This window comes from Drosophila navojoa, chromosome 4, assembly GCF_054131105.1.
Source record: "Drosophila navojoa isolate 15081-1374.11 chromosome 4, UAZ_NAV_1.0, whole genome shotgun sequence".
Taxonomy (NCBI): Eukaryota; Metazoa; Arthropoda; class Insecta; order Diptera; family Drosophilidae; genus Drosophila; species Drosophila navojoa.
This window is the reverse complement of record NC_142892.1, coordinates 80,436-95,909: the sequence shown is the minus strand read 5'-3', so window position 1 is coordinate 95,909 and position 15,474 is coordinate 80,436. Positions and strand designations below refer to the sequence as shown.

Here is a 15,474-nt window from a genome sequence, read left to right as displayed (position 1 = left end):
GTTTCATTACGATCGTACGTCTAGAAATTAAATTATTCAACAAATAAGTTGTCATTATATTGCCAACACTGCAGCGCAACCCAAGCGCAATCGCCTGTATATGTGAGTGTGTGTATATGCGTTTGTTTGTTTGTATGCGTGTGTGTGTGTGTGTGTGTGTGCGTGTGTGTTTGCTAATTATTATTGAAATATCAGTTGCTTGTAGGGTTCAGGGGATCTCGTAGTCGAGCTGTCTCGACTAGAGCTTTCTTTCTTGTTTGTTGATGTTGTTGTAGAGACCAGTCATTCAATGTGGATGTCTCTGACAACTTCGCAATTAAATATTTAATAAGACAAAGTGACTCGGAAATAACAACAGCAAAAATCAATTATGAGGCAGTGTCTGCTGTTTCCCATAATTCGTAAGTAGTTTATATATGTCCTTAAGCGACCAAGGAAAGCTTTATTTTTAATTGAACATTTTCCAATCGTACCGTCGCCATTTTCGTAATGAGCGCTATTTGCTGATGGGCTTAATGGACAATGACGAATAGCCAGGGCTTCAGTTAAGACGAGCAGCCTTCTCATATTTGTATTATTTACGAGCATTTTTGCAACCCCCATCTCCACCTCCCGCTCGCTTCCTCTCTCTTACTCTCCCACTTCACGTTTATTGCATTTCTTTTTCAGCTCCTTAACATCCTGCCGCTCCTCTTTCAGTGCAAACAATGGCGAAAATTATTGCTCTCCTATTTGCGCTGCGTTTTACCCATTTGTCGGCAACCATCGCCTTTTGTTGTCGCAGCTCTGAAAATTGCAAGATTTTTCTTTTTCCCTTACATTTGAACTTTTTCATTAGGCTAATTAAAAATGTTTTGGATGTGGCATGAGCTGCTTTTTGACGCTGTCTTAAATGCTCTCTTTCCTTTTTTTCTCGTAGGTTTGCTTTAATTTGCTGTAACACATGGCGTATGCGCGTTGAGTGTTTTATGGCTGCGAGGTAAACGCGGCAACAGGCAACTTTTTATAACTCTTATTTAAATGGACCGAAGTGCCGCAGGCATTGCTTTGCTGCTCAACTAGAAGTTTAAATTGCGCTAAAGCTGGAAATGAATTTAGATATTTTGGGCAACCGAAATTCATATGACTATTTGTTTTACAGCTTAAAATTTGCTTGTAATTTGTCTCTCATATAGAATGTTCTTAGTGAATCTATCTTTTATAAGACTTTTACTTTCTCAATGTGCTTTAAATCTCTCTCTTTTTCCAAGCTCTTTAAAATTCAGATTTTCAAACCCAATCAGTGTATATCTAACTAAACTGTTTCATACCTCCAAGAACTCGCATAATGCAGCTGACGCGGCGCATTCTCAAGTTAAAAACCCCCGAACTGTCCAACATTTTACGCCCAACAGCAAAAATATAAAAACTTGTACCGAGCCCATTAAAAAAGTTGCATACTCTGAAGCGTCGCGACGTCTTTGCTGAGTTTAAGGCGACAATTTCGAGAGCTGCTTGGTTCGGAGGCTGTCATTAAAACTGCAACAAAAGAGCTGCCAAAAAAGGGAGCAAAAAATGAATTACATGCGCGCAAAACAATAAAAAGTAACAACCAAGCGTTGTCCTCCTCTTCCTTTCTTCGTCGTTTTGTATATGTTCACAGAAGGAAGTGCTTAAGTGGTAGTAACAGTGTGGAAGCAAACATTGTCTGGCGAAATGTTAAACTGTCAAAAAGAACAAAATATATACATATATATAAGCGGTAAATGCTAATCTTGTCTGGCACTCGAGTGCCGAGTTGTTAAAGTCAAAAGCCGAATACAAAGCTTGCCTGACTGGCTAGACAAGGACACCTCATTAATTTGCCCATACTGCAGTGGTAACTATATTAGCTATTTGGTCACACGACTCATTGGCTGCCTGATTTTATGGCCTCTATGACAGAGTCGAGTCTATGACCAGAATCAACTCCAATATCAACATTGACCCTGCAACTGCAGCAGCTGCTGCTACTGATACTTCAGTTGTTGCTCTGACATTGCCAAATATGTTTTCATGGATTTTTTGCACAATTGCCAATGTTGACCAATGGCCGTAGGGCAATATTAAGTTGGCCTGTGCGCTGCTGTTCACGCTCTCACTTGTTTGCACAACCTAAATTGCATGCTATTGGAGAGAAGTCAACATGACTACGGGCAGAGAGATCGCCAGTTGGCATATTGCATTCTCATTCATATTCGTATTTTGCATTAACTTTTCCACTTTGATGGCACTTAAAAGTTTCTTCAAACAGTTGGTTCGGTCAACTAACACCAAACTAATATTCTGTGGAACTTAATGCACAAAGAACAATGCAACGCATTGCCCTTCTTATAGCCATTGCAGCGAGGGAAAGCTATGGAATCAGAAAAGCTCTCATTAACCTTTTTAGAGAACACATAAATCAACTAAGACGTTGACACTAAGCGAAAAGCTGCAGAGAAATGCTCAGTGCCTTATATATCTATATGTATATAACATATATGTATATTATACAGGCGACCAATATTGAACCTGTAAATTTCGTGTTCTCTCTCTCTCTGCATAATGTAAGGTAAAACCCGTCTGTTCTATATTCCTGCATAGGTGAAGTAAAATCCGGCTGCTCTATATACACCGCGTAGCCCATACTCAATAGACTCTGGCAAAGCGTGTGGCATTAATACAATGCATTTGCTGACGCAACAACAACAAGACTACAAAAGCAGCCGCCGACAGGTTGATGGATCCTAAGGAACACAGGGCGTAACAGTTAGCGAAGTGTGGTTACGGCTGAAGCTGCAAACAATAGCCAGTTAACGCGACAGTGGCTGCCGTCTTAGCAGCCCCACACACTCGCACACAATGCATGCTGACATTACCATATCGAAATAGTACCATAATAATACACATACGCATGCACTCACTCACTACCTCCCTCCCTCACTCACTCACACACACACATGCACTCGTAAGCTGGCATTCATTTTTGTCATTGTTGCAGCTGCTCCTGGTTAGGCCCCATTGTTGCTAATGTAGCCGCTGTTGTTGTTGTTGGTTTTTTTCTCTCGTTATTGTTGCTGTGTCAACACACTCATACATACATACATACATACATACAGAAAGACACATACATACGCGTACGTAGCTCGACTGGCTTTTTGTTTAATTCGTTTTTCTATTTTTCGCAGGCAAGAACTTTAGTCCACGGCTTTGGCGCATTGTTTAATGTATTGCCATCTATATTCAGCTAGCGTAGCTATCTATCTATCTCTTTTACTAAATATCTCTCTCTTTCCAACTAGTTCTATCTCCTTCTCTGGCTTTATGCAGATTTTCAACTGCACAAAAGTTGAAAGCGAGGACATTATTGAATATGCATTGCAGTTGCTCTATTGTTGCCCATCCCACACACATACACGACCACGCACACACCTAGCCACGCTGGGTGTTTGCTCACAATGATGCTTGGCTACCCACACAAAGTTGCAGCTTAGCGCGCTATTTTGACCATTGAAATTTATATGCCGCTTAGACACAAGTCGAAGCCACGCGATAAAGCCGAATCGTTAAAGACACACAGTACCTGATATAAAGTTTGCGAGAGTGTTTTGGTGTGTGTGTGTGTGCATGTGTGTTAGCCGACATTGCTCAATTTCAAGAATACCAAAAGTGCTTCAAAGTGCCGGCCACAGCCATTCGCTTATTTATGTGTTGCTGGCATTTTGTTTGCCATTCGGTCTAATAAATTAACGGCTTTACCTTTGACCCTGTCCTTGTGTCCCTGTTCGCTGTCCGCTGCCCACAGCCAGCAATCCAATATAGCAATTTATCAACAGCAGCAAGGAAAAGCACGTACCAACTGGCTATATGTATGCATGGGGTAAAAGACAGGCAGGTGGCTCTCAAATGTGCACACCTTATCGCCTGGCTTAGGCGACACGCACATTCAGCGCGGGCAACAGTCGAGCATTTGGCAATAGTTATCCCATTCAACTCTCTGACTAACGAGGCGACAATAAAAATGGCCCTGGCAATTGGCACCTTGCGGTGGCAAGTTAAAAGGATTTTCCATTTTAAATTATGGTATGATATGGACAAAGCGCACAAAACACAGAAAGAAAAGAGGACAGGAAGAGAGAGAGAGAGAGAATAAAGGGACATAGCAAACGTAAAGTAGGACTAAACCACATATATTCCAGGCGAAGAGTTTCTCTTTCAGCTAGCAATTTCACTTAGAACAAGTAAGAAGCCTCTAGTCGAGACTGCCCGACTAGGAGATACCCTGAACCCTCCAGTCTGATATTCCAATCACTCTGCACCTGTTTTAGGCACACATACATACACACGCACGTATTAGAACGCGCTCTGCTAACTGCGCAGTAAGCAGCGACTGCGCTTGGGCTGCGCTGCAGTGCGGGCAATATTATGAGAATTTATTTGTTGAATAATATAATTTCTAGACGTCCAATCTTAATGAAACTCAGAACATTATCATAATGTTCAAATGTATGTACATTCCAAAGCACAAGTCTCTACTACTTGAAATACGCCTTTTACAAAGGTGAGGGTGAGGGGTCGAATTTAGGGGTGCGGGGTAAATTTTAACAAAAACCGAAATTATATACTCATGAATCTACATTTAAAATTTGAAAGCTCTAGCTAGAACGCGCTCTGCTAACTGCGCAGTAAGGAGCGACTGCGCTTGGGCTGCGCTGCAGTGCGGGCAATATTATGAGAATTTATTTGTTGAATAATATAATTTTTAGACGTCCAATCTTAATGAAACTCAGAACATTATCATAATGTTCAAATGTATGTACATTCCAAAGCACAAGTCTCTACTACTTGAAATACGCCTTTTACAAAGGTGAGGGTGAGGGGTCGAATTTGGGGGTGCGGGCTAAATTTTAACAAAAACCGAAATTATATACTCATGAATCTACATTTAAAATTTGAAATCTCTAGCTCTAAAGGTGTAGGCGCTATAATTAAATAACTAGCTTTCGATAAGGTTTTTAATCGATAATAAATCATCGGGAGTAGTTATCGATTTTTAGTGATCAACTTGATATGCGCGTGATATACACGGACCTAGGAAAAAAAATTTCAAGTCTCTAGCTCTTATATCTTCTGAGATCGACGCGTTCATACATACGGACGGACGGACGGACAGACAGACAGATGGACAGGGCCAAATCGACTCAGCTCGTCGCCCTGATCAAGAATATATGCCTGTTACATACTTTTAAAAAAAAACATTATACCCTGATTTCCCATTTTCAATGGGTTCAGGGTATAATAAAAGAATGACTCGTATGAATAAGTATGAATGAATAGCCCATAAGAATTTCCTAATGTAAATAGGCGTATTTACAGTGTTGGGTAAAAAATATAGAGGTGTTCATGCTTAAGCTTAGATCGACATATCAAAATCGGTTTTCAAGCTCGACAGACGCCAAACTCGTTCAAAAACCCACTTTGAATTTAGTTCAACTAGCTCAACCTGTTAGTTATGCTGTTAATTTACAGACATACAGACAGACCGGTTTCAACCCCGATGTGCCTCTCCTCACACTTTCAAAATTGAATAGAAGCTGGGCGCACGTTAAGCTCGCAGGTGTGTGAAGACAACAACAAGTTCAAACAAAAGATGTATTCCATTGTCGTGCAGCCTGAGATTCCAAAGGTTTGAGATTGCGCGCCACAGGAACGCTGTCCACGATTTATTGTGCGTCCATTACAAGCGGAAATTAAGCGCGGCAGGTCGGCCAGGCGACGCTACAAGGCGAGCGTGCGTGAAAACGTTTTCCCGGTGTACTCCTACGCCACCAAACCCACAAGCATCACTCCACTGAGCTCTGGCTATCGCGTGAGAGGGCAAGAGAGGAACAGGGACAGTCGAATTCCAGCTGGCCAAAGCAAAGCTATTGTTTCTCAACACGCTTTCGTCTATTCCAGTCACGTGGCACGCAACGACAACTTGGGATTTGTTAAGTGGCGTCGCGTTCTGATGACCAGCATGTTCAGCAATAGCTTCTTCTTATACTCTAAATTTCTTATATATACATATTAATTATATATACATTTAATAATATATATATATACATTTTAATTTAGAATCTGGATACCTTAAAGTCTTGCACACTATTTGTTAAATGTATGACACCATATTACGTAGGGCATCTTTCAGTCTCACCTAGCTACCAGTTGCTGTCGCGATTTTGAATTCTTGTCCGGCCTGTCACGTGTTTCGCACATTTTGCACATAACTCGCGTTAACATTTATTGCCAACTTTCTTTTGCATGCTTCGTTGCTAGATTCCATACTTTTTGTTTTAGCCAAACACTTTTTCTGGTTAGCGTGGTTGTTTTGTTTTTATCAGGGATTGCTGTGGGCGGCAAACATCACTCAGCCGTTGCTGATTCAATTTAAGCGTTGTGTACCTTTGCTTTTAATAATTGAAATCGCACATTTTGAAGTGAAAGAGCGGACACAGAAGTGCACTCCATCACTCGTCACGTGATGCTTCTCCGTTACTCGAACTGAATTTCTTGGCTAAGTGAAATGGCGGAGCGTAGAAGCAGCAACTCCTGAAAAGTGTTGGCTGTGTTTATATAAAAGATTACGTCATTGTTGTCGAATCGGGAGAGCATGAGACCGCAGGGGAAAGCTGTAAAAAAAGCGGTGAAAAACGTGGAAAACAACAACAGCATCCGCAATGGAAATGGAATCGCTTTGGGCTATCGCTTGGCGTTGGTAAGCGATGCGATAATAGCATGTAAATGTTCTGAATGTGAAATCAATAGGAAAACAGCTTTGAGCGAAAGTCACAAAAAAGCCAAGAAGCCTCTGCCGCGCCATAAAAATTTAAATCCAATAGCCAACAACGTGTTGACCAGAAACTTTTCTAATTTTCGCATTATGAAAATTATCCGAAATGCCAAGCAAAAAAAAAGATATGCGCCCGAAAAGTAATTTCAATCCGCTGCCTATTTTCTCAGTATACTCAGTCTGCGCATAGGGCGACAAATGCCACAAATCGTAGGAGAGGAGAAAAAATTGAATGTGGCAAGGACCAGCAGACGGGAGGAGACCCGTGAAAACTTTTCCATTAAGAAAATTAACTGAGATTAAGTGTGGCGCATGTTTTAACTGAGTAAAAGTTCGTCGCTCGTATTCTGGCCGCCTCCCTTCTTTCTTTTTGGGAAATTACAACAATTTCAAGGCATTTAAGCATTTGTCACACACACACACACACACACAGACACACATACCGAGGCAATTGTGTTTACGAAGGCCGCAGGTCGGAAGTGCTGCCTCCCGTAACAATGTGGATGTGAATGTTTCACATGAAGCTGTGCGTGCGTGTTGCACGAGTGTGTGTGTGAGTGAGTTTATTTGTTGACTGGCTGACTAGCTTGACACACTTTGCTTGTTTGCTGCCGTCGATACTAATCTAATTTTATTGATATTGACACAATTTCTGCAGATTTCCGCATAAACATAAAAACCGAGGCGGGCAATACATGACGAAGAAGTAGAACAAGATAAGTTTAGCAACACGCAACAACAACAAAAACAAAGAACCAATAAAAATTGAATGGGGCGGTACAGGAAATAGGTTTATTGAAAGCCAACAACATTAGATTAAAGTTAAAACAGTTTTTCTTTCCGTTTGTTCTTATGAACTAAATAAAAGTTAAAAGAATTCAAAGAATTTGGGCTATAGAAAATTAACATTCCAGGACACAAGATTGTTATTCATAACTCATTTGTATTATGGAAAAATATTTTATTACAGCCTGCAGCCTATATAAAAGAAAGTTCAATAATTAAAAGCATAATAAAATATTTTTCCATAATACAAATGATATATATCATATATACATATAGATATACATATATATACACATACATATTTCAGTAATATTACTTAATCTTACTGCAAACTGATATAGCATTAGATAATATTTATGAGAACCGTTGACAATCGATTAAATTTACTTAATAAAATTAAATTTACTTAATAAAAAATTGATAGGTCGTGATGTCTGTGTATTTTTTTGTGCATATAGTAACTGAATCACAATATATGAACGATAAGCCAAGAACATTGATGAGTACTGCTAAAATCCGCCACCACGCCAATTAAGGCATGTAATTGGGAAAGATGCCTCAAATGAGTCGCAATGTAATTAAGGCAACTGCAGCTACAATTGCGGCCGAGCTACAGCGGGGAGCAGCGCATTGGTAGTTATACCCTGTAATTTGCGAAGATGGGTATTTAGAATATGTGTGTGACTGTCCACTTTAGCCAAACCAATACTTTTTAATTTCATATCAAAAAATTTAAGAGGCGATATTTACATACATTTATGTATATGGAAATTATCATTTGAAACGAACTGCTGCCTATAGGGTATTGTTTTGCTATATACTCTTTGCCGCACTTAGGTTCTCATTCGTCTCCGGCTATAGTTAAAGACGAAGGCCTAAGCAACATAATCGCTGAAACGTGTGGCAATTACACGAAACTGGCTAAAATTGAATGCCAAACAGCTGCTGGTTTCTGTGTGCAATTCGCATCGAAATATACCGCCCAATTCAATTAAACAAAGGGGCCCAGACACGTGCCGGCCCGCTTGTGTATGTATATGTATATAAACAAGAAACTTGTCAAGTGGCACGTCATAGTCAACTGTAATGCTTCACACGCTCACATTGCTTCTCTGTTTGCTTGGCTTCAGGCCTACGCAGGCGTGGATCTCAACCGGCCACCATGATGATGATCCGGAGGAAGTCCTCTCTGCGCGCTGGCAGCTGGCCTATGAGAGCTGGCAGCGCAAATGCAAGAAATACCAGCTGCCAGACCAACAGCTAGAAGTAAGCACTCGCATAGCTCGGGGCGAACTGGCCGAGCCGGGAATGTTTCCCTATCAAGCCGCATTGCTGTTGCATCGACGTCAAGGATATTCCACGCAATGTGGTGGATCCCTTATTAGTCTAAACTATGTTCTGACTGCAGCGCATTGCCTGAATGAGGCCGAAAGTGGTCAGATTTATCTAGGCAGCAATAGCTATGCAGACGCTGCAACAGCAACCCAAATTTTTCAGGTGCATATATGGAATTTTAATGTATTTCCGGGCTATCTAGGCTTTGCGGGCTATCATGATTTGGCCCTAATACATCTGCCCCACTCGGCCACGCCCAGCACAAGGGTGCAACCCATTCCTCTGGCGCTCGATTTTATGCAGCAATCGTTGCTGCAGGGACAACTGGTCAGCAGCTCCGGATGGGGTGCTCTGGGAGATGGCACAAATGACACTCAATCCCCAGAAGCCAATCTCCTACACTATGTGGATGTTCCCGTGCTAGAGCAAGAGAGGTGCATTTGCTACTTTTTGCCTGGCTTGGTTAGCCCGCAGCGTCACATTTGCAGCGATGGGCGAGAGGGTCGTGGCAGCTGCCAGGGCGATTCCGGTGGTCCACTGGTCTATCGTTGGCACAATGTCAGCTATTTGATTGGAGTAACCTCATTCGGCAGCACCAATGGCTGTGAGCAGGGCTCGCCAACTGTCTACACGCGCATCACAGCCTATTTGGAATGGATTCTGGGCGAGACGGACCTGCAAAGCATTGAGTAGGAGGAGACCTCGAGTTTACCAGACAACAGTCAACTAAATGCAATTAACGCCCAATTGTTAGCTATTAATTGCTTAACAATATAACCAAAGTTCTGGAATGTCCCAACAATATAACCAATTAGTTCGAAACGTTAGCAACGATATCGAGTCCCGACTATCGAATGCGAGGACGACAATTACTCTTTGACAGACCGAGTTGCCTTCGGGTAGCATCAAACGGCCATTTTTTGCCAAATGGAAATTGCAAGCTATAAGTAAAAATAAGCATTACAACAATCAAATGGCAGCCAAATACTTCACAATATGTCCATAAAACCGGAGAAACATACAATTACAATACAAGGCACAAACACTCAGTTCCAATGACTCTGATAAAATGATGTTAAATTGTTAATTATCGCATTATTATATTTATAAAAGTATAATGAATTTATTATTCTATCTGTGAAGGATATGGGTTACTGATGATTTAACTATACTCAGACAACTTTCTTTTTTTTTTTGGCATGACTCTTTGAAGCTAATACTTTTTTATTAATTTGCGACTTGCAGGGTACCTTCTAGCTAATCACTTATAAATGTATTTATATTTTTAGACGATACGTGCTCTCTTTTAATTAGAAGCTTTGAATTTCCATTCCATTCACTTTTCTCTTTGTGGGCTCAAAGCCTCTTCAATTGCAACCTTTCCCTAGAGAAACGGCCAACCGCAGATTGCGCAATCACGACTCGAGTGTTGATAAGTGAAAATAACCAAAAAAAACTCTTGCGGTCAGCTTAAAGTTTCTGTATGGGTATAAATATATTTTTTTATTTTGAAATAATGCCAATTATTGACTCTGAGTACTTTGATACCAATTAATGCGTCGTGCGAATGAACTAAATGACACAGCATAGCGGCATTATAATGAAACTCCTTTCGCTGCCAGACGTCAGAAGTATCTTATCTTAAATTAAGATCACATCAAGATGGTTTTCCCTAATATAAATTTACGTTCATTACCCGATATGATAATAAGAGTGTCCAAACGTCGTAAGCTAACTTCGACTTCAATGATATAATAACTTTTTGGAAATTAAATACCACTTAGTCAGTACACGATAGAAATTAAATTAAAGAAACCAATATTTCAATTGCCTTAAAAAATCATCGGCACTTAAAGAACGAAACATTCATAAAGACTTTTAAAATCACAGATCTTTTGAAAAATTTATGATCGATCTTAAGAGCTTAACTTTACACAGCCGACGGAACAGTCAGCTTAGAATTGAAGCTGATACGGTCTAACGATAAGATAGATGGGAATCTGATCTAAGACCATTTAATGCTCATCATTGCAATCTACAGTGAGCACTCTCAAAGGGCTGACCATGTGTAAGTTAATAAACGAATGTTACTCGGTTTATTTGGTTTACAACAAATCTGAACGGTTTCTACAAGATAATTGATTAAAAAATTTTAGTTGGTGCCAAATCGGCTGAAATCTTCCTTTGTTATGCCTGCGTTTTGATAAGACTAGACTACTTCGACTTGGAATCGGCTACGAGCAGACGTGACGTGTGCCGTACTGAGCACATATCTTATCTAAACACCTGGAGCAACAATATTCGATGGGCTACTATAAAAAAGCGACGATTGGCGGATAAATGGCAGTTGTATTTTAACTAACTAAACAACATGAAGTTTCTGATCATTCTTGCTTTGGCTGTGGCCGCGTCTGCTTTCCCCGAAAGCGAGCTGGTCCATCGCCACCGTGTGATGCCAGTTCTAGACAACATTGAAGGCCGTATAACCAATGGCCAGCAGGCTAGCGTTGGCCAATTCCCATACCAGGTGGGTCTATCCCTCAAAATTTCTCCTATTTCCTCCTCCTGGTGTGGTGGCTCTCTGATTGGTAACACCTGGGTACTGACCGCTGCTCACTGTACCGAAGGGTAAATATTCATAAAAGTCAAATATTGGATGCAGTTGCTCATTTTTGATTCCGTTTTTAGCATTCAGTCTGTGACCGTCTATCTGGGCGCTACTGTCCGCACCTCACCCGAGGTTAGCCAGACCGTTTCCAAGTCCAACGTCATCATTCACTCCGGCTGGAACACCAATACTCTGAAGAACGATATCTCCCTGATCAAGATCCCCGCTGTTGCCTTCTCCAGCAGAATTCAAGTCGTCAAGCTACCCGCCATTGCCAGCTCGTACTCCACCTATGAGGGTTCCACTGTTATCGCTTCTGGCTGGGGCCTAACCAGCGACTCTTCCAACTCTGTTGCCACCAACCTACAGTATGTAGCAGCCACCGTTATTTCCAACGCTAAGTGCGCCGCCACCTACGGCACCAACATTGTCACCTCATCCAACATCTGTATCGCCACAACTGGCGGCAAGTCCACCTGCAGCGGTGACTCTGGCGGCCCATTGGTGCTCGAGGCTAGCAAGGTCCTGGTTGGTGTGACCTCCTTTGGTGCTGCTGCTGGCTGCCAGCTGGGCTACCCAGCTGCCTTCACCCGTGTGACCGCTTTCCTCTCCTGGATCAACGCTAATACAAACATCTCCTACTAAATGTCAGAAACTTCAAACACATAATAAAAACAAAGCATTTAACGAAATTACGTAAATTACTTTCACTACCTTTTAGTCCTACAAATGAATTCGTACAATAGCTTCAAAATTTTAAATTGACATTAAGCGACAATTGCAAAGAGAAACGCGTCCACACTTGGCAACAGCTGTTATGCGCACATAAGTTTTCATTAAAATTAAAATTCATTAAATTGCCACGGCGACACCTTAACAAAAAACAACAACTGAACAAATTTAAGAGCAAAAAACAAAAAACAGCAAAACTTAAGCTCAAGTGAAAGTTGCCGTTTGCTGCGGTGGCATGGCAGCCTGACAATATGTCAACATTTAGGTTATTACAACGCATTTAAATAATGGCACAAATTTTCATTCATCTACATTTCTCTTCAGTTTTCTTTTTTACGTCTTTTTACAATATTTTCTTTTTGCAGGGAGACGGAAGAAATTATTTACTTAAAAAAGTACAAATGAAATAATAAAAATCAAAATTTAAATTTAAATAAAGTGTGCCGAATAAAATAAATATATACAAACACACAAAATGTATTCTATGTGCCTTTACAAGTGGAAGCTAGGAAAGGCATATATATGCTTGTGTTGTTCAAATAGAAGCATTTATGCAACGTGATTCATATTAATATTAAAACACAGATCGTCTTTACTGGCTCAACGGACACATTACTCTATATACTTGGGCAATCTAATCTTTATAAATAAATGAATCAATTTTATCAACGTGCCACGTCTTGAGAACTGGAAAGTACTTAGTAAAAATTTCAGTATATGAGGTATCAGATTGCTATATGCAATCAGTCAACTTGATCTTCTGTTCACATTGCCACTCTTCTTTACTCTTGTGTAGCTAAAGGCACGTTTCCATTCCCATACCAGAGTTGTCAGTTGGCAAGCTGAAGTAGAAAGTTCGCAAAACTGGGTAGCGTTAGGGGAATACCAGCAGAATTAGTGCCGGATGCTGCTCCTAACTGGAAACATATCCATTCGGGCTGATAAATGTTTGTATTGCGCAAATTTATTTAAAATTTCACTCTTGTTTTTTATTATTTACGGTTTTTTTTTTTTGTGGTTTAGATATGACAAAATGGTTTATATGCTTCTAGGTATATCTATAAATTTTGCGATATGCAGAGCAATATGCGGCTAAACAAGTCGGTACTTTTGACCAAAAAATAAAATAAAAACAAAATCCTGCGAGAACCTCTCAATTATTTAATTAGCTTATAAAATCAAGTTTCAGTCGCACTCCGAGATCAATTAACAACACAACAGTTCATCAATTACGCCAGTCTGCCAGTCAAGAGTCAATGCCATGCTGGCTAATAAATCACATACGATTCCAACCAATCAAGTTAATTAAAGGTTTTTGCTTTGGTCAACTAGTCGGCTACATTATTAATTAAGTCATCATCATCAAAGCAAAAATATATACATATATATGAACAGTATCGCATATATGTGGAGGTAAGATGAAAATAGCAAGGCAGCATATTTGAAAATATATATATATATATATATATATATATATATATATATATATATATATATATATATATATATATATATATTATATAGCGGACCATATTGTGTATGTAAGAAACTCAGATTTATATCCAACAACTATTAGAATCTTTTCGTATGGTTTTATAAGAAGAAAATTTTTTCATTTAATTTCTGTACTGCTCAATTATTTTTATACTCTATAGATAATTCTATCATGCTCTTATATCCACACCAGTGCACTTGAAGCCTTTAACCCAGCGATGCCAATAAGAATTTTCAAAATGTTGTTAGCCCAGCAGAAACGGTAACTTTTCCCTAGCAGCTTGCTTCAATAGAGCAAATTGTTCGATGAATAATCAATGGTAATGACATGGCGCAAAAAATATCCAGCGCAACTACTGAGAGAAATGATCCAACAAAGTGTTAGTCTGAATGATCCCATGACTTTTTGCCTGTGTCACATTGAGTGAGTGATATTTGGGTAATTAACTACCACACAAATAGAGAGCCATTAGAGAGAGAAAGCGTATCATTTATCATGTGCATGAGGGAGCTGGCAATCGTTGAAAACTCACTTTGCCAAAAGCACATATCCTCAAGTTCTGTATATTTAACGGACTGTCACTTGCGCTGACAGCTAACACAAAAAGTGTTTCTAACAAAGGCACGCCAGCCAAGAGTATCGCACACTTAATTCATTTAACTCAAACATTTTCATTTATTTATCGCATTATTCTGATTCTACCCCAGCGCAGCCATTGCGAAGCTCTCCATTCCTTTTTCTTGTTTTTTCGTTTTTTTTTTTTTTTTTGCTAATGACTTCCTGCTTTTGCCACCACGCAGAGCTTCCGACACACACAGTTATAGACATACACACATCTGGCACCCACATGGCGGCGCATCAGCGTCATTGGATGTTTTTGGCATGTTGCCCGACTCGACACCATTATTTCTGGTAACAAGATAATTGTATAATGAAATCCAAACAACACTTTGGCTTGACTTGTCTGCAGCAGCGTGGTTTCTCTACTGCCTCCCAGACACAGTCATTCTTTCTCCGACTCGTCTCCCTTCCTCTGTCTCTTTCTCTCTCGCTCTCTCTCTCTCTCTGTCTCTCTCCCTCTCTCTGTCTCTCTCTTTTTTTCTCTCTCTATGTATCTTATGCTCCTTGTCCTTTTCTCCCTCTTTGCATTTCTATCCATGCTGAGCCACTCCAAGTTCGACAACAATGACTTGATGGCAAAGTTCGCTGAATTTCCCCAACCTTTCCTACAGAGACCGAGACCTTTGTTGTTGTACTTATTTTCGGGTTGTGTTTTATTTCTGATTGAGTGGTAATACTTTTCGGTCTTTGTGAATATCTCATACTAACATTAAAAGAAAGCCCAAGCAGGGGTAGAAGCTGAAAACTTGCATAAAATTGATTAATTGGGAATATTTACACCCAGCATCAAATGTGAAAAGGTTAAGTAATAATTAATTTAAAATCTAGATTAAGAGACAAGAAAATGTTATTTAATTAAAAATACACGTTATTTTGGCACAAAATCAGAAACCGATTAATTTTTAAATAAATTTAGCTTGAGAATACTTACAATAAAGAATTTACAAGACACAATTCCCACTTTTTCCAAATTTCTTGTCCTACTCTTTTGCGATTTCAGTGTTTTTGTTCTTTCTGTTTCTTTTTCTTTCGAATAACAATTTATTTATTATTTATTTTGGTTCA

General features: G+C 39.9%; 2 protein-coding genes across 2 annotated transcripts; both read left to right on the top strand.

Annotated features, from left to right (window-relative positions):
- Nucleotides 1-8,453: 8,453 nt before the first annotated feature.
- LOC108650347 (brachyurin) lies at nt 8,454-9,771 on the top strand. The gene has a single exon (XM_018099463.3). It carries the CDS (start codon nt 8,705-8,707, stop codon nt 9,644-9,646), a length of 942 nt encoding a protein of 313 aa, XP_017954952.1. The 5' UTR covers nt 8,454-8,704; the 3' UTR covers nt 9,647-9,771.
- A 1,514-nt stretch (nt 9,772-11,285) lies between these two features.
- Jon65Aiv (Jonah 65Aiv) lies at nt 11,286-12,245 on the top strand. The gene is made up of 2 exons (XM_018102661.3): nt 11,286-11,581; nt 11,642-12,245. The coding sequence occupies exons 1-2, from the start codon at nt 11,325-11,327 to the stop codon at nt 12,204-12,206; spliced, it is 822 nt and encodes a 273-aa protein (XP_017958150.1). The 5' UTR covers nt 11,286-11,324; the 3' UTR covers nt 12,207-12,245.
- Nucleotides 12,246-15,474: the final 3,229 nt, after the last annotated feature.

Excerpts from the sequence above, each read along its gene's own strand:
- Jon65Aiv (XM_018102661.3), top strand. The coding sequence starts at position 11,325 with ATGAAGTTTCTGATCATTCTTGCTTTGGCTGTGGCCGCGTCTGCTTTC. Across the intron at positions 11,582-11,641 it reads GCTGCTCACTGTACCGAAGG|CATTCAGTCTGTGACCGTCT; the intron begins GTAAATATTCAT and ends TTCCGTTTTTAG.
- LOC108650347 (XM_018099463.3), top strand. The coding sequence starts at position 8,705 with ATGCTTCACACGCTCACATTGCTTCTCTGTTTGCTTGGCTTCAGGCCT.